The 22006-nt window shown below is 41.4% G+C and overlaps 1 protein-coding gene and 1 long non-coding RNA gene across 5 annotated transcripts in view; both read right to left on the bottom strand.

The window, feature by feature from the left end:
- Positions 1-4324: 4324 nt before the first annotated feature.
- LOC115599025 lies at positions 4325-12375 on the bottom strand. The gene is made up of 3 exons (XR_003988089.1): positions 12334-12375; positions 7677-7751; positions 4325-4563 (listed from the first exon to the last, which is right to left on the bottom strand). It is a non-coding gene; the product is annotated as an uncharacterized LOC115599025 (long non-coding RNA).
- A 1762-nt stretch (positions 12376-14137) lies between these two features.
- BICD2 (BICD cargo adaptor 2) overlaps positions 14138-22006 on the bottom strand; it is an 84158-nt gene continuing 76289 nt past the window's right edge. The window contains exons 7-8 of one of the 4 annotated variants that reach the window (XM_030458356.1): positions 19494-19704; positions 14138-16297 (exon numbers count right to left, since the gene is read on the bottom strand). In XM_030458356.1, the coding sequence (XP_030314216.1) occupies positions 16292-16297; positions 19494-19704 (217 nt within the window). In that variant the 3' untranslated portion in view covers positions 14138-16291. Of the gene's footprint in view, positions 16298-19053; positions 19705-22006 lie in introns of those variants that run through there. The other 3 variants (XM_030458357.1, XM_030458358.1, XM_030458355.1) reach the window with 3 other exon arrangements.

Genomic DNA, 22006 nt, shown 5'->3' with positions numbered 1-22006 from the left:
GGTATTTCCACCAGAGCAGATCTGAGTTTACCTATTATTGCAACATGGTTATCAGATAAAATGGGTGTGCAGCAGAAGAAACAAACTCTACAGTTGATGAAAATAACCCAGGTTCTTTGCTCTCAAGAAAGCAAGTATAGAGCTTGAAAGTATTAAGATGAAACAACTGTTTGTGTTAAATATTTAAGCATATTTGATATAGCACCAGAACACCAAATAACCAGCATTCTTTAAAAGGATTATTTTATATTCCTTTAAATTCTTTACCCACCCTAGCCAGCATTTTGGTTTGATTTGGTTTTCTTCTAGAGAATTAGAGCATTTTTCATTGTAGGTGCTCTCAGCTGTTACAATCTGGCATCAGTAGTATTTAATTTTAATCTCTGACCAGAATCAGCTGAGTAATTCTGGAGGGAGTTTACAGTTTAAGTGAACATGAAACTGCAGCCTTTACTTTGGGCCAGCTAAGATTGGAACAAAGGGCCAGTATAAGTGTCTTGACATCTAAGAATAAACCATTTCTTCAACCAGAGTAAGTCATTTGGAGCCAGAGAGCAGTTCCAATTGATAAGCAACAAATAAAAGAAGGGCTGTATTTTGCTGCTCTGCTGGGGAAGTGAAGGAGAAAAAGCTGCTGAGAAGGTAAGCTGGTACTGCCAGCTGAAAAGCAGAACAGCACAGAATTGGTTTTAGAACAGGAAGGTGTTTGCTGGGACACTCTAAATGGTGTTGGTTTTCTCCCCTAAACTGAGGGACATGCAATCCCTTAAAAGTTTGAGGAACAAAACCTGGGATTTGGGTTTTTTTTTTTGGCAAAGTTTATGACTCTTCAGTAAAAGCACAAGACTAAAAGCACAACTCAAGTTTTAGTGAGGCTGTAGATCCATATCCAGCTGTGTTAACCTGGCTACCTCAGGCACCCTTCAGGCTCTAACCAAGCCAAGTCCATCTTGTCAGCATTTCTGTCACTTCTCAGGCTTCATCCTCAGGTAAATCAAACTTTGTATGAACTAGAAGAACTGAGGAAGAAAAGAAATTCATAGTCAGTCTTCAGTGTTGAGCTGGATCTTGCTGAGCACACATTAAGGTCTTAAGTTCTATTAAATAATATTTGCAAATGGAAATTGCACTTTGTACACAATACAATATACTCCTTCCCTTTAAGCTTTGAAGCATTGGGCACTGTTCACTGAATGTTGTCTTCATCATGGGGCATTTTTTTATTGTTTTCAGGGAAGGAGAAGAAAAGACCTTTGATGTCTAATGCACGGGTAAGAAAAAAAGGGCAGTGAATGCAATGTAAACAGTAAAGTTTAGACAAATACTCATTTTTCTGCCTTCAAAACGAAAAAACTTGCCTGTCTTATCACATTAAAGTTCTTTTACAAGAAGAGTTAATTACACAAATTAACCCAAAATAATTCTCCCTTTTGGAAAGCACTGCTATTAAATAAGGATTTACTAGCACATCCAGGAGGTAAAAAATAAGAGGTAAAAATAACCTCTTAGAGATTTAGTGAGACTTTGGAGACCAAGAAGCTAAAGCTTTGCAAATGCAGGAGTTTTGTCTGCCACACTCCTCATGTAGAGATGGATGTTGTAAATCTCAGGGTGCCCCTCATGTGCTTTTGCCATCATCTGACACTCCACTGAATATACAAAGTTCCTTTGTGCATGGAGTCCTTATTTACAGCTCTCAAAACTTTGAGCAGAGCTTTTTTTTTTCTTCTTTGCTTTCTGAAGAGCTGACTTTTCATCTGAAGATGAAGATGTGAAGAGAGCTGTTAACACATCTGCTGAGTCTTTATGCAATCTCATTTTTGTGACTTTGAAGCAGCTTTCTGAGTGCAGAGGAAAATGCAACTTTATTGCTTGTTCACAACTACATTAAATGAGCAATTGCAATTAAAAGTTTAAAATTGAAATGGATTCTGTTGTTTCTACTTTAAATTAAAAAAAAAAAAAAAGAGCATGAAAAAATTATTCATAAAGGTAGTTTTCAAGGGGAAAATTAACCTGAAACCTTCTTAAAGTAGGGCCTGGGGTTTTTTAGTTGATACCTTAAGCAAAAACAAGTTTATTCCATATACACCAACAGCAGTTACCAGAGCAGGCAGGAATCCAGAAGGAAAAAAAAAACAAAACACCACCAAAAACAACAAGAGAAAAGAAAAAAAAAGCAGGAAAAAAAAAGGAAAAAAAGGAAAAGAAAAGAAGAGGAGAGGAAAAGCGAAGGCAAGGGGAAAGAAGAGAAAAGGAGAAAACAAAAGAAAAAGAAAAGGATAAGAAAAGAAAACAAAAGAAGGGAAATGAGAGAGGAGAGGAGAGGAGAGGAGAGGAGAGGAGAGGAGAGGAGAGGAGAGGAGAGGAGAGGAGAGGAGAGGAGAGGAGAGGAGAGGAGAGGAGAGGAGAGGAGAGGAGAGGAGAGGAGAGGAGAGGAGAGGAGAGGAGAGGAGAGGAGAGGAGAGGAGAGGAGAGGAAGAAAGGAAAAGATGAAAAGAGAAGAAAAGAAAAAAGAAAAAAAAAGAGAAGAAAAGAAATTAGAAGAAAAGAGAAAAGAAAAAAGAAAAAGAAATATTGACTTAAGATATGCCACAGTGGAAGGAAGGTTTGGTTTTTAAACAGGAACAGAAAATTATGGAACTTGTTTTTTGTCATCCTGGGCACTGTTAATCTGGGTTCAGAAACAAACACAGACTTATTCTGAATTCTGGTAAAGGCATTCTTATTTCTTTTTTTTTTTTTTTTAATGTTAATCTAAATGCATCATATCCATTACATAATTACTCCATGGGTGACCCTGCAAATCAGCTGAAGCCGAAATATTTAGTAGAACATCTTTACTCAGGGAAAAAAACCCTAAACAAAACAGTTAGTGCAATATTTATATAATCTATTATTAAATCATCCAGAATTCAAACACGTATAGTGTAAAAACTACCCTCTTTGATCCTTCATCCCACTTTTAAAGGGGTCTCATACTGAGTTCTCATTCATAAAGTTTTCAGCTCAGCTGCCATCACTTGCTCTTCTCAGAGCCCCAGGCTGTGTTATCAGCATCCTGAGGAATGCAATATCAACAATTACCCACAACTTAATTCTGCAGCCCTCAAAGCTGCCCCTGTAACCACCTCTCAATGTGCTGATGGGTACAGCTAATGCCCCACTCCTGATTTTAGCTTAGTCATAAAGCAGAGAGGGGGAAAGGTTTATGGACCTTCTGCCCTGCCAGGATATTCCCTTTGCCTCTCACACAGAACATCTTGCACAGCATCTGTCCCAGGGTTCATTAGAGCAGTCAGTTTGTAGCTCAGGTCTTCATGGATTCATTTATTATTTAAATCAGCTTAAAAATCTTGAGATTTCTTCAAAAACAGTTTGAAGAATCTAATCTAACTGATAGACTTGTATAAAGCCTGACCTTCCATTAGAGTCAGAATCTGCTAGTGGCTTTTTAGCCTAAAGACCTTTATTCCTAAATCTTTATCTACTAGTAGGTGTGAATTATGTGGTAGTTATAATTTTTACCTTGTGCATAGATTTTTTTACTTAAGAGATGTTAGACTATCTGGGTTTCTTTATATTTTCTTAGGTATCACTGTAATGAAAAAAGGCTTTAAGCAGCATGGTCTGTATGTGTGAGGCTTCAGGGTGCCAATTATTCTATCACTTGACTTTACTCACGAGTAAAAATTCCATTTGAAGATTAACTACAGACCCAAGAGTGGTGTTTCTGGTGAAGTCCCTTTAAATCTGTGAGAGAAGCCAAGTCCCTCCTGAAGTGCTGTCAGCCTTTAATTGTAGATTGAATCATAGAATTATTGACCACTTTTGTTGTAGGAGGTCCATCTCCTGCTAAGAAACCACACCAGCTTTAGCAGGTATGAACTAATTACTGTATGGTAATTAATTACTGCAGTTCTACGTTATTACAAGGCAGCAAAACTTCATCAACCACTGAAACCAGGCTTTTCAGTCTCCTAGACTTCAGCTGCTTAACACTGGTTTTCTTCCTGCTATTATTTACAGCTGAGTAATCTCAGACTTTTTTCCACCACTGTCCTGATAAAAACAAAGGATGTGTCTGCAGAAATCCTTTCTGCAAAGGAAGACTCCACTTCTGTGAAAAGGGAAACATGGCAGCATTAGTGCAAACCATTAAATTTAGGTGCTTTATTACTTATTTAGCGCAAGGAAATAACTGAAACATCCCTGGGCCAATTTTTGCTCACATCTCTGTGGACATCCACATCTCATAATGACTCTGTAGTGAAGTTCCATCCTCTTTTTCTTGCCTTCAGACCTTACTGCTCCCCAGTCAAGATTAGTTTTTCCTTTAGTTTTTCATTAAATCATAGATATGGGCTGTTTGGCACTGGGGATCTTTTTCTAACAGAGAGTAAAAGCATCTGGGGCATTACTTCTCTTATGTGAAGAGTGATAGGAACCAAAAATGTACAGCATTAATTGAAATCTTGTACAGAAGAGAGCAATCCTTGTTCTTCAAAGCTTTTCAGACTGGGTGATGAAGTTGTGGCCTGACAGAGGATTTTCCAGCAGTCACTGAAAGAAGGAGGATAAAAAGATCTGTAAATCAAGGTATTGCCATGGAGGGCACAATGAAGAGGTGACACAGCCCAGAGCAAAGCACAGAACATTCCACAGGCAGAGCTGTCCTGTCCTGATGGATTCAGTGCCTGGCACAGCCCCAGGCTGACGGGTGCTCCTCTCCCAAACGTGTGTTGAAGCAAAATAGAACAGAAAGAGTGAGGAAGGACTGATGAGGAGACCAGAGATCCAGGAAGTCACCATTGCTCCAAGTAGCTTGGGGGTGGCAGGGAGCCCAAGGTAATTCCCTCACCTCTAAATCTTTTCCTGCTCAGCTGCAGATTCCTCACAGTGCAGGATCCCAAGCAGTGGTGGCATGGCAAGGAGCAGAGCCAAAGTGTGAGCACTTCCATAGGATTCCTGATTTAATTTTACTCTGTCTGCCACGCTATCCATCAGGACATGAAGTTTATTTCAGTAGTTGTAGCTTTGTCCCTTTCTATACCATGGGACTTCACCTCTGCTGCCAGCCCCCCCTGCAGTGCTTCCCCCCCTCCCTGCCTGTCACAAAGTCTCTGTGGCAGCTGCCAGCACCCAGGAGCTGGGAGTTGTTGTTATCTGTCTGTACCTGCCCTCCCCACCTGCCCAAAGGCTCCTGGGGTCACTCACAGGGTAAGCATCCTGCTCTGAAACTCAGCTCTGGCTCTGGGCTCAGAACAGGCAGAGTGGCAGAGAGAAGATCCGGGCTGAGCTGGGACACAACCACTCCAGCAAACCTGCTGAGCTCCTGAGCATCTGGAACAGCAACCCCTTCCCACCAGGCATGGAAATGAGCAGGCAGGGCAGGTTTCTGGCCATGGCAGATCCAGAACAAGGCTAAAATAGGTAAATAGTTGATTGTGTGGTGGATGTACCAGAGGGATTTAAAAAAGAAAAAAAGAGAAAAAAAAAAAAAGAAAGAAAAGGAAAGAAAAAGAAAAAGGAAAAAGGAAAGAAAAAATAAAGAAAAAAGAAGAAAAAAGAAAAAGGAAAAAAGAAAAAGAAGAAAAAAGAAAGAAAAAAGAAAAGAGTAAAAGGATAAATTAAAAAAAAGAAAAAGGAAAAAAAGAAAGAAAAAAAAGAAAAGAAAAGGAAAAAGAAAAAAAAAGAAAAGGAAGAAAATAAGAAAAAAGAAAGAAAGGAAAAGAGTAAAAGAATAAAAGAAAAAAGAGGAAAAAAAGAAAAATAAAAAAAGGAAAAGGGAAAAAAAGAAAGAAAAGAAAAAAGAAGAAAAAAAAACAAACAAAAAAAAAAGCCAAAAGCTGGGCAAGCCGGACAGAGGAAGAAGCGGCGCTGGGGAGGAGAGAAAAACTCTTGAGCCAAAGGTAAAGGTAAGAAGTTGGAGCCTGAGGAACCGGGGCAGTTGTGGCTTTGCTCTCAGCTCCGCTCTGCCCGCATGGGAGGAGGGATCCGCGCAGCGCTGCGCTGCCATCTCCTGTTCCCGGGCGGAACTGCTCCCAGTACCGGGGGGGCCTTGGAGGCGACAACCGCACGGCCAGGCACAGCCAGAGGTTCCTGTACAGCTTTTCCCCTTCAGCTGTGACTGGAGTGTGTCCCGCAGAGCTGCGAAGGGGATAGGAAGGTTCTAAAGTGCTCGTTGCAGGAATATCACCTGGAAATAAGGAGTTCACAGGGATGAGCAGCCCTGGGCAAGGCTGCAGAAGCCAAGAAGGAGAGAATTACCAGGAATTATCCAGAGAGCCTCCGTGACCCTGCTGTGTATTGGATATGATGATGTTCTGTGGGCAAGATCCCCAAACCAGACACTGGCACCGAGTTGAAGCACTGGCATAGGGGATTTTATAGGGGTTTGGGGTTGCTTTTTCTGCAGCCTGAGATCTGGAGAAGAGTTCTTCACAAGATGGGAACAAGATTGATCTCCCTTTTTGGGTTCTCCTCCCTTTTAAGAGAACACAGTTTTATTTGTCAGAGCTGGGGTTACCAAGCTGTCACAGAGATTTAGCAGTTCTGTAACAGTGCAGGGGGGGCTGGACTGGGGATTTGGTGCTTTCAGCATGAATGCCACATGGAAGAGAAAAGAGTTCAGGGCTTCAGCAGTGTGAAGAATACACTGGGTTCTTGTTAAGAGTTCTTGTACAGAATACAGCTGAGCAGGCACCTTCATAGGGGCTGCATCCCCCAGCCAGGCTGCAACATCTGATCTGCAACATCTGCAATTTTAACTCATCTGGCCAAATGTATGCCTTGGTTTGCTGTGCACTGAAGGATAAGAAACCCAGCAAAGGGCAAGGAACAAGCATTCCTGCCACGTTTTCAGTGGGCAGTGTCCTGCCCAGCAAGGACCTGCATGTTGCATCCCCTCCAGTCTCTGGAAACTCAGGAGGAAAATCTTCCTTCACACTACTTGAACCAGTTTTAGATGTCCCAGTGTAAACAACTACCCATGAGAGCAGCTGCATTTTGTGTCAGGAGCCTTGGTAACCTGTCATAGCACAAACCCTGCGACTTTCTTTTCTTTTTGCACTCCCCCAGCTTAGCTGTGTGCACTGAGCTGTGGCCTTCAGGGAGGATGCTGCAGAGATGCAAGCTCTGCATCAGTAAGGCAGTGCTGAGCACCTCTGTGCTTATCACAGCTGCAAATACAAATTTCTAAACATTCAGGGAGCTCTTGCCACATTAACCACACCAATCTTGTGGCTCTCTCTGTGTCCTGTCCTGCACTGCCCAGCTTTCTGGCCTCTCTGCCTAAGTGTCCTTCTATTTCTCTCCATCCACGACCTTCTGCAGAATTTCCAGGGGGTACTGAAGGTCCCAGAGGCCCCAGAGCCCTCCAGAGTGTGTCCATCCCCAGGATAAGGTCACAGTGTTTGGCTACATGACTTGGGAAGGTGGAACTGACACAGCCACTGGCTTGGCTGGGAGCTTTCCACAGGCAGCCTGGGGAGCAGACTCAGTTCTATGAATCAAACAACACCAAAACTCTTTCAGTTAAAATCATGTTTAAAGCAACCTAATCTGAGGCTATTCAGATGCAGCTGCTCACACTTGATATTGCCATTCAGTTAAGTATAGCTGGATTTGACTCAGCTACTAATTAGAAGAAATACCTTTATATTTATATTACATACCTTGCTAGGAAATCATTCTGTGTACTGAAGCTTTAAGGAGGATTGCTGGAACCCAGAAGGCTTGAATGAGACATTCTGGAACGACACACAAAAGCATCCAAATATGGCAGGGAACATTTTGGTGTCCTACACATTCTCCTTTTCTTGCACTGTGCCTTCTTTCTGTATTCTCATGTGCCTCCTCCTAGCCCATGGTGGGAAATGAGTGTGCTAGGTGATGCCTTTGAGATGGAGAAATGCCCTCTCTGCAGTCTGTACTATCAGACTACACTAAATTGCCAGCTGCTTTTTTGGAATTGAGTTGTTCCCAGGCTTTCTGCCAAATGATCCCTCTCCACAGCAGGTTCAGCTGCTCAGCAGTCCCTCCTAACCCACTCCTGCCATTTTTCCTTTGCTGCCTCTTTAATATCCTTCCATATGGACCTCTCTTGTTTTTTCACTAGATATTTTTTTAAATCTGCCTCATGCTTACAACCCCCCTCCCCCACTTGCTCATTTCTGCCCCTGCCACTTACCCTTCTCCCCAAAACATAACAATTGGGATTTGACCATCCAGTGACTGCTTTTCCTGGCTTTTTTCTGCCTCTGTGAAAGTCAGATCCCTTCTGAAACAGGACACTGGTGAAAACTGGCAGAATGGAAGGACTGGAGGAATGGCAGAAGCAGCAATGACAATTTTGCCTCCTAAAAATGACACAGAGATGGAAGAAGATGTACTTGTTGCCTCCCTGCTACCAGAGACTTTGCAGGTTTCTGTAGATATGAGGAAGGAGCAATAGTGACAGATTCACTTCACACATCTGGGAAGAGCCTTTTATATGAGTCTGCCCAAGTCAGAAAAGGAATCACAGGAAAATTCCTGATAACAGTTATGGACTTGAACACAAACACCCTTAGCTCTCAGCCATTCCCTGGCCAGTAATTCCAGTGTTTCTGTGCACTGTTGATAACTTAAGGGGGTTGTGAACATCACCTACAGAAACCTAATGCTGTATTTTACTGAGTTTATGAAATACACTTTAGCCCCTCCATAACTGAGCTCTTAAGAAGTGCTGCTATTCCACACTCATTGTTCCAGTTAAAGGCTGGACAAGATTGTAGCAAACAGTTTTTTGCAAAAAGTAAAACTTCATTTAAAAAATTATATTCCTATGTTAGTTAAAGGAAAAAAAAGAAAAAGCCAAGCCTTTCATCTGTACAAAGCACCAAGGAAGAAAGGTGAAAGTCAAAGTTGTGGACTTCTTATCTTCCCCAACCAATCTGGTATTGCACTAAAAGTGGTAACTTCAGAAAACCACAAACCCTAAAGCCCCAGAACTTTGCTCTCAGTGCTGCAAAGTCACCCATGTGCTGCCACTGGCAGCCTATGAGAAGCTGCAAATCAGAGACATCCAGAAGATGCCACCACCTCTCGTGAATTACCAGCATGACAGAAGGCAGCAGCCCTAGGAAACTGGCCTGTGGGTATTCCAGAGTAGGATGGTTTTGTTTCTGCAACTGAAAAACTAAAATACACGGTGCCTGAAAATTGGATTAATTCCTTTTTCAGATGGGTTCTAATGTAATGTCAGAAGAGACCAAATCTGATACCTAATGGCTGCTCAGCAGCTCATACAAACCCTGCAGCAGAACAAGAATCTGCAAGACAAAAGCAGTGCTGACATCCACAGTGTCAGGTTTGAAGGGCAAAGATGACCTTGTCAGGGAGAAGAGATGGAAGGCAAGGAGCTTGTTCTGATACTTCACAGTACCAGTGCCAGGGTTTTCTTTTGGCCCAGCTTTTAAAGCTGCTTCATCTTAGCTCACTTGGGCTGCTTCATCCTGCAGCATCTCCAGCTCTGCTGACAGCACTGCACAGTGTGCACACTCACCCCATTTAAAGGACCTGGAATCACCAGAAAGTAAACAGCAACTTAAAGACCAACCCAAGCTGGGGAAGGGTCTGGAGAAAAAGTCCCCCGAGGAGAGGCTGAGGGAACACGGATTGTTTGGTTTGGAGAAGAGGAGGCTGAGAGGAGCCCTTACTGCTCTCTCCAGCTCCCTGAAAGGAGGCTGCAGGGAGGTGTGTGTTGGGCTCTGCTCCCAAGTGAGTGATGAGAGGACTGGAGGAAATGGCCTGGAGTTACCCCAGGGGAGGTTTAGACCAGATCTGAGGAAGGATTTCTGTACTGAGAGAGCAGTCAGGTGCTGGAATGGGCTGTGCAGGGAGGTGCTGGAGTCACCAGTCCTGCAGGGATGTAAAAACTGTGTAGAAGAGGCACTTCAGGACATGCTCAGTGAGCACATATATATATATAATTCTTGGCAGGGGGAGGTTGGAGTTGATGGTTGGACATGGTGATCTTAGAGGTCTTTTCCCACCATGACAATTCTGTGAACTTTTTCCCAACAGATCTGAGCACAGCAAACCTCTGGCATAGGCTGTACTGTGGGGTAACAGTGCTAAACTAACCAAAACCCATGCAGGTGAGTCCCTGGTTGTTGGATTTTGGTGGTTCTGGTCATGCTTGAGCTTGCTGCTGTTCAGCACAAGTGTTTGCACTAACCAAAAAAACCCCACACCTTGCCATGAAAAGCACGAGCACAGTGGTGACAGCTGATAGCCAGGAATCCTGTCCCTCTGGAGAAACACAGAAACACAAGGACCTTGCTCTCACAAAGCCTCACCTTATTTGTGAGAGCACATGATACCAGATATAAAGAAATAGTGGTTTCCCATCAGCACCGAGCACAAGTTCCAGCTATTCTGTAGATCCAGGTAAGATCAATCTTCAAAACCCCCTCCCCAGGCTGGTGTCAGCTTGTTCTCAGTGAGGTGTTGGTCTTCTCTATGGACATACTAATTCTCAGTCTCAAAAGACTTTAATCATTTAATAATTGGCTTAATAAAGGCTCATTATTCACTTGGTGCTAACAGGAAGCTGATGTTTACTGCTGGATTTATTCTTTATCCCTTGATAAAGGCTTGAGCCGCAATAATTTGAATTCCAGGGTAGAAAACATGCAGGAAAATAAACTAAAGAACCCTTGAGATTGGTTGAAGCTGCCTGAATGTATACTCAGCATGGTCTGGAATAAGGATACAAACTGTCCTAGCTGGGAACAGACTCCTCTCCAGAAATGAAGGGAGAAACATTTGTGATTGTGAAATTGCCAAATCAGGTGTTTCCCTTAGCTTTGGGTTAGCATGCACCTGAATACCAGGACTCTGCTTTAACCCTACAGTTTCTGTGTGAAAACTAGAGAGCAAGGTTTCCAGAAGATACAGGAGAAAAGTATCTTTTTAATGTCAAGCAATATAAAGCAGCACAGACAGAAATGAACAGTCGTTTTTTCCTTCTTTCCTTAAATATGGATATTTGTAATTCCTCAAGTTAGTCTGGAAAGCAGAAATAACCCATCTTTTTTTAAAAAAAGATAAAAAAATACTGTTATTGAGTATAATGGATTATGCAAGAGCTAGCAAGGATTAAAACTCTGCTCTTCTAATATATATGACCTCTTTAAAAAAGTTTCTCCTGCCTGTTAAGCATGTTAAAGCGTTTTAGCACAGGAAGCCACAGCTCCAGCGTCCACCTGCTGGCATTTTAAAAAGTAAAATCTCAGAGATATTCTACAAATAGAAAGTTGCAAAACTTCTTGCAACTTTGGCCAAGTTTCTGGCCTTTGCAGAGTGTCCTTCTGACCCCACAAATAGTCAGTAAAAAACCTTACAGTATTTGTAAGTTCTGTAGTAGTACATGAAGTAATTTTCAGCTTAGCTGACCAACTTTGATTCTTGCTGAGCTAGTGGGAAGCTGAGTGTTCACACTTAGAGCTCATTTCAGTCCATCTTGAAGTCACTTTATCTACGTGGATAACTCAAGCTTTGCTCAGGGATGGAGCTTTAACCAGCAACTCCTTCATTACATGCACCAACCTAGTTAAGTATCAGTTTAAATTGAGGAAATTGAAACCTTTCTCTCAGGTTTTCTCCAGCATAACCACAAAAATCAGCCTTCATTACACTGTTCTCTCTTGGTATATTACCTTTACTTCAGAAATAGTCTATTTTAACACCTACCACCAGATCTACCTTTTTTGTTTGTTGGCACGTTGGTTGCTTTTCTAAATTATTTTTAAACAGTTACTGGATCCAAGACATTTTACAACCATTTCATTTGATAATGATGAGTTAACTGATGATTTAGTTCAGAGCAGTGTGTCCCAGTGTCACAGGGATGGGTAAGGTAGGAGTGGCTAATGCAGATTCAGTGTCTCAGGTTACTTTGGGGACACCATGCTCAGTATCCCAGGGGAAAAAAAAAGTCTCTTCTGCAGCTGTGGCAGCTCCTGCTTATGGAAATTTGTCCTTGTTGTACTTAGAAGCAGCAACTCCCCTCCTTTACTAGGAAAGGACATCATTTCTCTTGGAAGAAAGGAGTAGGATTAAGTCATCTTTTGAGAAACATGTTGTTAGGATCCCCCCTGTGTTTGATGTGATTTGGATCCCTGAGAACAAAACCCAAGCACAAAGGGTCAGGTGCAAACACCACAGACAAAGTGAAATTACCTGGTGAGGGTATGGCAAACATGTTGGGAGGCAAAAACAGAGAGAGAGGGGCAAGGGGAGAGAGGGAGAGAGAGAGAAAAAGGTATCAAGAGACAGAGAGCTCACCATCCACAGATCCAGTGACGTGGCATCTTTCTTCTGGGGGTGGTGGTCCAGTTCTGGTGCTGGGCAGCAGTGAATGAACACATCAGCATTCTTTATTTCCCACCTATCAAGTGGCTGATTCAAACCTGGGGAATGCATAACCTGGAGTTTCCCATCACCCTCCCTCCAGGCTGATTCAAACTCCAGGAATGTTGCTTCTCTTGCCCTCCCCCCCAGAAACAACCAGAGCTCACCCAGCCCAACCATCATCCTGTGGCCCCTGGGGAGTTAGCCAGGGGAGGGAGATGAGACAGGGACTGGAAAAGTCAGGTGAAGGGCTCCATGTGGGCAAGATCCTTCATCCCATTTGCCAAATTGTCATCTGAGGCAAAGAAACCACCACTGAATGGAACCTCACACGTCCGAGTGCTCTTCCCAGCAACCTCTGAGAAGTGTTTGATTGAAGCTTGTATATACAAATACTCAAAATAATCACATTAACTGACTGCTTGGAGTGTTTGTGAGCTCACAGAAGTGATCTTTACAGTTCTCAAATGTTTTTGCTGGGTCCTTGGGTGGAAAAATACCTTTTCCTGGTCCTGCAGGTTAATCTACATCACCAGCCTCTAAAAACCACAGGAATGTGAATAGGTTTATAAACTGTACCTTCCAAAAACACTTGTGTAGCTGAGTTCTACCATCTTATATCCAGTGGGATCTCTAGAAAACACCTGTGTAATTTTTTTTTTCACCTTCATCCCTCTAAACTGAGTACAGGGGAAGTTTTAGGTCTGTTCTGGTTATCTTTTAGCATCAGCAGAAGCACAGAGAGGGGTTGAGGGAAGGGATTCTTTTCCCCCCCCTTCTGCTCTGCTGAGACCCCACCTGGAGTTCTGTGCCCAGTTCTGGAGTCCCCAGCATCAGAAGGACACAGAGCTCCTGGAAGGTGTCCAGAGGAGCCACTGGAATGCCCAGAGGGCTGGGAAGCCAGGCTGAGGGATTGGGGTTGTTCAGCCTGGAGCAGAGCAATGCCTGCAAAGGTATTTATAAAACGTTTTGCTCTTAGATCACCCATTATAGCAAAGGTAAAAATATCCAGTCAGGGCAAGTGTTCAGGCAGACAGGCTCTGCTAGTTTACTGCACACAATTCAACATGTATGTGCCTGAGTAAAAACTGTCATCTTGGTCTCCAGTTATACCATGGACTGTTGGCTGGTGTAATGCAGCTGACTGCCACCAGGTACAGAAAGGTGAAGCAGAACAGCTCTACAAATCCTACTTGTTAAACTGTAGCATAAAACTATATTTAATATTTGAAGAGGACAATACCCATTCATCAAGCTGTGACTATCCTTGTACTGATGTGAAAACCCTGAGCCTCACTCTTAGACTTAAACCATACCCCTTCCCTTCAGGGTGTTCTGGAGAATCAGTCTGTGAATTCTACCAGTAAACATAACTTTAGTCTATTTTGGAGAGTATTGGAGGTGAAATTTCCAGAAGCCCCAGCAGCACAGCCAGGCAGGAGTCCCACCCTCCCCTTTCCTGTCCTGCTACCAGTGTTTGCAGGGCTGTTCAGAGAAACACATCAAACCCACCTGACCCAACCTAAAAGTAGTCAAGGGAAATCTCATGGAACACAGAGATTGGTGTTCCCCAGACAGGAGCACAAACAATTCATTTCCTAGTTTGGCAGCAAACCTAGTTTTAAGTTTTCAGTTTCTTTCAGATAAAAATTAGTATTTTTTTAGCCCCCCATTTACAGTAGCTTAGGAAGGCATTAAAAACTGTATGTGCCTAAAACACAAAACAAGCAGAAAATGGGATTCCTTTTCTCTTTTATTGATACTGCCAATGTGACTATACCTTTATGCAGGCAGATTGCTTTCCTACATTAAATGCTTTTATATTAATTTGGAAGTAATGTTTTGCCCTCTACGCCACCTATGGTTATCCAATTAACACACAGTTATACTTTTAAGAAGTTCCCACATTTTCTCTTTAACTTCCCTCCCCGTATCTGTGTAAAGGTTACTTGGCAAAAATACATGCATATGATATTACATGGAGACCAATCCACCACTAAAAGGTAATGCACATAAAACTTAATACAGTACTTTGACATCATTTCAAATAAATACCCACATACAAATGTAGTCATTTTAAATGTAACAATAGTTCTTATGAATCAATACTGTAACAGAAGATGGAAAGATAAGTCCCCACACATCTAGGAATAATAATGTGGGGGGTTTTTTCCAGCAAACAGAAAGCTTTTCCCTGCTGTCAATATTATTTCAATTTGTACTTTTTTTGAGGGGTGGGAAGGCTCCCCCCCATAAGTACCAATTTAATCATTCCTGTGAGCCTCAACAAGCAGTAGGGAGGTACAGCTTGTTGATGCACTTCTGTTTCTGTTTCCTGAAAGCACGATGATTAGATACAACATGCAAGAGAAGATACCAATGTTTTCTTGTTCACATTTGCAAACAATACTATGCTTAACTGCATCCACCACCAGACAAAGCTAAAGAACACCAATATTCCTGATACAACCTCTGCACTGTCACCACAAACGTGTTGATGCATTTTGCTCATTTGTTCAACGAGTCCATTTGGTTCCCAAAGCGGATTTGGGGTTGGTTAAGTTGTTGGGTTTTGTTTTTTGTGTGTTTTTTTTTTCTCTCTATACCCCTGAATTTGAAAGGATTTGCCTGAAGAAATATCATTGACTAACAGAATTCTTTACAATCCCTTGAATACAATACTCTCTAGAGTAAGACTACCCATTAACATGTGCAGAAGGGGAGTTCACTTTGCACTTATTGCTCCATGTCTGTACTGAGTCCCAAACCAGCCATCCCATCCCTCCTAAGCCACAGGACTTTCACTGAGCTATCCTAAGAGTCTCCCTTAAAATTATTCAAGGCACTACTGGCAATAATTAATGACAGAAAGGTGTAACACCCTATCCTTGACAACTTTAGAATTTTTCTTTCTAAATGTACCATAATTTGGCACAATAAAATGAAAAAGTAACAAAACAATTCCAATTTGGAATTTAACTGGTATAGTTGTATAAAATTCTGTTAATCAATAATACTTCAACTTCCTAAAACCCAGGAATTCTGGAATTTATAGGTAATACTACTTATGTAATATTTTTTTCAAGTGCCTATTACTGTTTTAACCAGAGCAAAGTCAAGTTTTCTTCTTGTTACACTGAACTATTCCTAAGAATAATAATACAATATGAAAAAAACCCCAGAATTTTAATACCCTGGATTTCTTAATGAATATGGCAGTTCAAAAAAAAAAAAAAATCAATAAAATAAAAATAAAAAGCTTAAGATTTATAATATTTAAAAAAAATGCTGAAGCACAGCACAGTTTAGCAGAGCTCCCGTTTTCTGTTGAAACTCTTTTCTAATCACAATCTAAAGCCCCCCCAAAATCTCTGCCACGTGTTGTTGTATCATTAAAAATGAAATAAAATAAAAAAAAAAAATCACAAGGCAAAACTGGAGAGGCTAAGAGCACAAACCACTACAGTTATATAAACTCTTCTACATAAGGAATTAAAGAAGCTAAAGAAATATGTCAAAATATCAAAAGTGCACAGTTTTAATAATCAGACTAAAAAAAAAAAAGCATCTGCAATGAAATAGGAAATTCCCCCATCCAAACATTTCTAGTAGATCATGAACTAATATATGGTGATCATTACATTTGAAGTAGGTTTTCTTCAGCACTTGTAAGTTTTCTTACTGCAGCAGCACTTACAGGTAAAGCTTGTTTGTTTTATAGCTTCGGACATAAAAGGAAAGTTTCAGGTAGGATATGGGAAAAGGTAAATTCAAAAGTTAATATCAGGTCAGTGGTTTCCATTCTGTGAGCAATGGGTACCACTTCTAACCATACTGAAAGAGGCTAAGAAATGCTGTTGCACTGTTGGAAAGGCCTTCTCCAGGGACTACTCTACAGCTGAAAAATGGAAAAATAAAATAGCATTAGAAAAAAAAAATAATCAGTGTTCACTTCTCAATAAAGAACTGAAAACTTCAAACAATGTGCTGCAGAAGCAGGTTAGTTGGCTGAGGGGCTCTGTTAGATTTCTGGGGCAGAAGCAGCCAGTTTAGCTCCAAGATGCTTCCCAAGCCAAGGAAACGATGATGCTTTATGGGTTCAGCCTGGTGTAGCTTTGCAGAAAGGTTTCTTACAAGTACTGAATAAAGCTTTGCTGTTCAAGCACCAGTGAACAGCAGTGAGTGTGCAAGAAACATTTTTCACTGAAGCTTTAGGTGGCCCAGAAGCATGCAGGTCAGTGTCACATGCAGAGAGCCTGCCTGCAGAGGTAGGTGATGGCTTAGGGAATGTTCCATGCTTTATCCCAACCCAGGGGAAGTGCTGTGAGGAGGAGACTTCCAGCAGATTTAGATTGCAAGAAATTGCTATTCCAGAATTACAAAACTCAGTCTGAAATATTCTCTAAAAAACACAAGCAATGGGCTCAGATTACCTGATCACCATCCCTCATTGCTAAAAGAAACTGAAACATCACCCTGACAAGCTCAGGTGTATTGGCTCTTTTGTTTTTTAAAGATCCACAGAAATGAATGAAGATGGAAATGACCACAAAGGTGTTGGGCTAATATTGTTCAAAAGTGGAACTGAAAGTTTGAGCCAAGTCTGATAGTCACTGTCTGGTAAAACTGACATTTTATAGAAAGTTCCAGTTAATCTGAAAAAAAAAAAAAAAAAACCCCAAACAAACCGAACAACAAAAACCCAAACAAAAACAACCCCTCCAAAACCACACAGGAGAAAACAAAGAAACAAAAAAACAACTAACATTGCATTCAGTTAGTTTCTCCAATTTACCTTTTTACCATTAGTATTTTGCAAAAATACTGCCAGAGACATGGAAGCAGTGAAAAGTGTAGTAAAGCTCCCTACCATAGTGGAAGCAAAAGTGTAACTGTTCCTATTGGAGTGAAAAAGTTAGTTCTCAAGTGCCTGCTTTCACAAGTATTTTTAAATTACACTTAATGCAGGAATGACAAGAATAAAGGCCTTTTGGAAGATTGTGCAGCAAACAAGAGAAAGCAGGACTGAAAATAGCTAAAAGATGTCTCACTTCTAAAATATCAAACCTGCTGGTTAGCAATATTAAAGCTCAAATTCAGGAGAATTCAGTGTTTTCTAAAAACAGTAATAAGAGATGCACAGGGCCTACTTTTTAAAACCAGAATTGCCACTTGGTTCAACTTCTCAGACAGTGATGTTTGAGCAACACAATAGATTGAAATCCCTTGGGTTTTTTTTTTCCTCCTCTCAATATTGGCCAATGCAACTCTTGATGTTTCCCAGCTTTGCAGCAGGGTTTCTGTAATTCCATTTCTTCAAAGTTTCCTATGGATTCAGAAGTCTTTTCCATCCCCCCCCACTTTGGATACCTGGGAAGCCAATGGATTCCATGTGGTTTCCCCTCACTGGGCCAAGCAGCTCTGCTCCTTATTACCTTTTTTTTAGCACTCTGGTATCTCCTGACTACTTGGAGGCAATGCAGGGGAAGCAAGCTGGGGACCATCTCTCTGAAAGGGCAGGGAGATGGAGCAGAGCCACAGCAGGAATATTAGAATGGCTGCAGAGAACATCACTACCAAGCAGGCAACTGTGCAGTCTCGCATCGCTTCGAGTAATACCGTAGGCATACAAAAGTATTTGAAAGAGCACAAAATGAACAGGGCTTTACATTAAAAGAAAATGTTTGAGGCTAGGCACTTTAACACTCCAGTGTAAAGAAAAAAGTGTGCCTTGTTGTGCTCCACAAATTTGTCACGATTTTTGAAACAGCATTTTCAATCTTTTCCTCTTACACAGGCACCAATTATGAAGTACACTTTTGTATTATCAAACACCTTGTAATTAAGTGGCTAAAAAGGCCCCTTGAAGGTTCAATAGCAGACAAAGGTTTAGTATTTTTTCAAGATCATTCTGTATACTATGCTACTTTATAAGTAATCATTAGCAGGACAATTGGATTCAATTTCCTGTGCCTATAATGTAGAGCCCTGTGAAACATGTGCTTGCATAAGGAATGCAATAACTTTTATTGTATCTTAAAAAATGATCAGAGCTCTGAAATACTAGACTATTTAGATTAATACTGAGAGCTGAGAAAACCTGTTCTGTGACTGACAATACTAGACCACAGCCACATTAATTCTACATATATATGTTGTGTGGCTACACTAATATATAAAACAGATTCTTCCCAAAGTGTTATGCTTGCAAGGAGCAACATGAGACCACAAAGATCCTTTCAGGACATGACACTTTTCCACAGTATAAATTTAAAGTGGACCTGTCTATCAGGTAGGATCCCAATTCTTAAAGTTTTAGATTTTATATCAGATGGGGTAAATATTGCATATATTTTAATATAAATGTGCAAGTTTCTTCTGGTTAACCCTCTGTTGAGAGGGAAGCAGAGTGTAAATATTGTATCCTACCCAGTTTTTTTTTCCTAGCTTTTATAGCCTGTAAAAGCTCTAGGACTTCAGTTAGTGGTGATCTGACAGCAAGTTCTTAGCACCTGCCACAATACCAATTACTTTTGGTTCCAATTTCAAAATGCTCTGCATTTTCAAGACACACTTCTCATTTTAACATTTGAGTTTCACCACTTCTGAAGCCACAATAAGAAGGAAGGTTTCCCGTTTGTTTCTGTCTGTGAAAGCATTTATTGAAGTGTGCTGCAACCCTGGAGAAAGGATCACATTTGTGCTATACAAACTACTATTAGTAGCACCAGTTGTAGTATACAGGTGTACTCTTAACACTTACCATAAACAGCAAAACCCATACATGTTAATTGTGGAAAAAAGCTAATGTCTTTCCACTATTAACTCGTGGACAGCATCCCCATACTGATGAATTACTCACAGTTAAGACCACCATAATACAATCTGTATTACCTGGTTAAACAACACACTAGTACAAGCCAACTCACTGCAACATTAGATCGTGGGGATTTACGCTGACACAGCAGGAAATCGGATGCAGCTGCTACACACCTGGCCTAGTCACAACAGATTTTGTATTTCTCACTACAAAAAACTTGGTTGTTAAGGACAGAGCCCTCAGGCCTGTCCCCACAGGACCGAAGGTGACTTACACTGGGGTTACTGCCCTTGCCTTTGGAAGCAGACTTTGTGCGCACCCGTTTGGACTGCTCGTGGTCCAGCTCCAGGTGTTCCAGGCGCTGGGTCAGGGCCAGTTTCTGCTGGATAGCCATCCGAAGCAGGGAGTTCAGAGTCTTCTTCTCATCCTCAGCTGCTGCAAGCTGCCTCTGCATTTCATCCAGCTGTGTGACATACTCGTCACATCTGCAACGAGACAAAGCAATCTTCAGCATCCCTGTTTCCCTCTGACACACCTGAATCCCCTGTGTCCCGCCAGTGCCGGCACAGGGAGAGCTCTGCAGCTGCTTAAACACACTCCTAAACAGGAAGATGTAGAAAATCACAACCAGATTTCAACCAAAGCTGTAGAAAATCACCATTTCTTTTCACCGGGGATCCTACACGCTCAGCACTTCACACTCACAGTTTTCAAGATGCAGTTTAATTAACAGCATCGTTGGTAATGAAACATGGAGTCTGATATCAAAGTGCTCATGTCTAAGGACTGGGAAGATGTCATCCCACAGTCAGCAGACACCACACAGCCAAGGTACTTCTGCCTGTACTTCCACAGGGACCACGACAGTTCTAAGCTCTAGGCTGGAAAGCAGGGAATAGCAGGAGTGCTATAAAATGACCATTACTAAGATGGTGTTAATACCATTTGGTGAGGACCTGAATTTTGTAGCTTGATCCTTTACACCTGGAGTACAAATATCAGATTCCCACTGGTGACTGAACAGCATTGTTAAAAATAAATTAAATTAGATTTAAATAAAGTAGAAATAAAACAGAATTTTCAAATAGAAATAAAATTTAATCAAATTTAATTAAATAATTAAAAATAAGCATCTTTCCTAACTCTAAACACCTTTGATAACTGATTCAAAAATTCTAGAAACAGTGTTTCATTACTGCTTTCCCTATAGCAAATGGCATCAAAAGTAATTTTAAAACAATCAAACAAAGGATCTGAGCATCACTGGGAACACTGCAGGGGAAGCTGTGTGGAACCTTTTCATATTCAGTCATTTTCACTGAGCTTAGAAGCTACTCTACTTGCACAGTGTACCCTGAATAATTTAAAGAACTGACATCTTTACATGAAGATGCATAGCTAGAGCACATAGAAGACCAAATATGTGCATGGATGTAAAAAGAAATATTCACAGGTATCAGCTGGAATTTACATCAGCCCCATCTGTAAAATACAGCTACTTCATAAAAAAAAAAAAGTATCAGCAGATAAATTTTCCTTTCGTGTCAAAATGGGTGACTTTAAGGGACATTTCTCATCATTAAAGCAGACTGGAAAAAACCCACCCTAGAACAAACCTGCATTCCCAGCTGTGCTCATCAAGTCCCAAATTCTGTTCTCTAATAGCAAGATTAGGCCTATACTCCTAGTTACATTTGCTTGGGAACAGAAAAAGGAAAAAATAGTGCTATTATTTAATAAACAATAACCCAGAAATATTCCTATCAAACCTGCATGAACTGCAACTGCAATGCTCCACAGGTTTTGAGTTCAGGGCCACTATATGGGCAGGAACCCACCCAAACCTGAGCACCCTGCTCCTGAGTTCATCACAGCCTCTCTCATGCTGTAGAAACCCAGTGTTTGAGGTGTTTCTTTTTTAAAAAATAAAACCAGGAACCTTAAAGTTGCTCAAAGCCCAGCACTGCCCCTTTTCATAGCCAGAAAGGAAAGCAAACCCAACCCATACACCTCAGTGAGTGAAGCAGCCCAAGGGGAAGATCTTAGAATCATAGAATCATAGAATTGGCTGGGTTGGAAGGGACCTCAGAGATCATCGAGTCCAACCCTTTTACCACCGTTGCGGTTACTAGACCATGGCACTGAGTGCACTGAGTGCCACATCCAGTCTCTTTTTAAATATCTCCAGGGATGGAGAATCTTAACCCATTTACCATGAGGGACACAGCCTGAAATCTCCTTAGGAACTCTGAGAAGTCAAAAATAACTCTGGCAGACCTACAGTTGTCTTCCCCTCTTACAGAAGGTAGCACCAGGTCCAAAAAGAGGGCAAGCTCCAGAGGTGAGAGCATCACTCTGGAATTGCAGACATATTTTCTTCACTAGGGGATGGCAACAAGGCCTGAGGGACAGGGGTTGTCCCTCCAGTTTCCAAAATGTGTGACACTGAGGTGAAAAGCACAACGTACAAGTCACCTTTCTGCTCCTTTTTATCTACCCATGCCTCAAACCTGATCCCATCAAATCTCTGCTACTGCAACACAGGGGAAGTGTTACCAATTCCATGAGGAATGTAAAGCAATTGCTTCAGCAAAATAGGATCTGTTCTGTCCTCATTACCTACCCTTGTTTCATTCTCAATATCACCCTCCTGAGAGATCTGGACAAGGTGAAATTATGGGGAGTATTTTTTCCCCTCCTTTCACAATTCCTTTATTGTGGGGGGGAAAAAAAAGAAAGAAAAAAAACTTTCCACTCTCTTTTTACAGAACAGAAAGTTAATTTAGC

Source organism: Calypte anna, chromosome 12 (assembly GCF_003957555.1).
Source record: "Calypte anna isolate BGI_N300 chromosome 12, bCalAnn1_v1.p, whole genome shotgun sequence".
In the NCBI taxonomy this organism is placed as follows: Eukaryota; Metazoa; Chordata; class Aves; order Apodiformes; family Trochilidae; genus Calypte; species Calypte anna.
The sequence above is the reverse complement of the archived record's forward strand: the minus strand, read 5'-3'. Positions and strand labels throughout refer to the sequence as shown.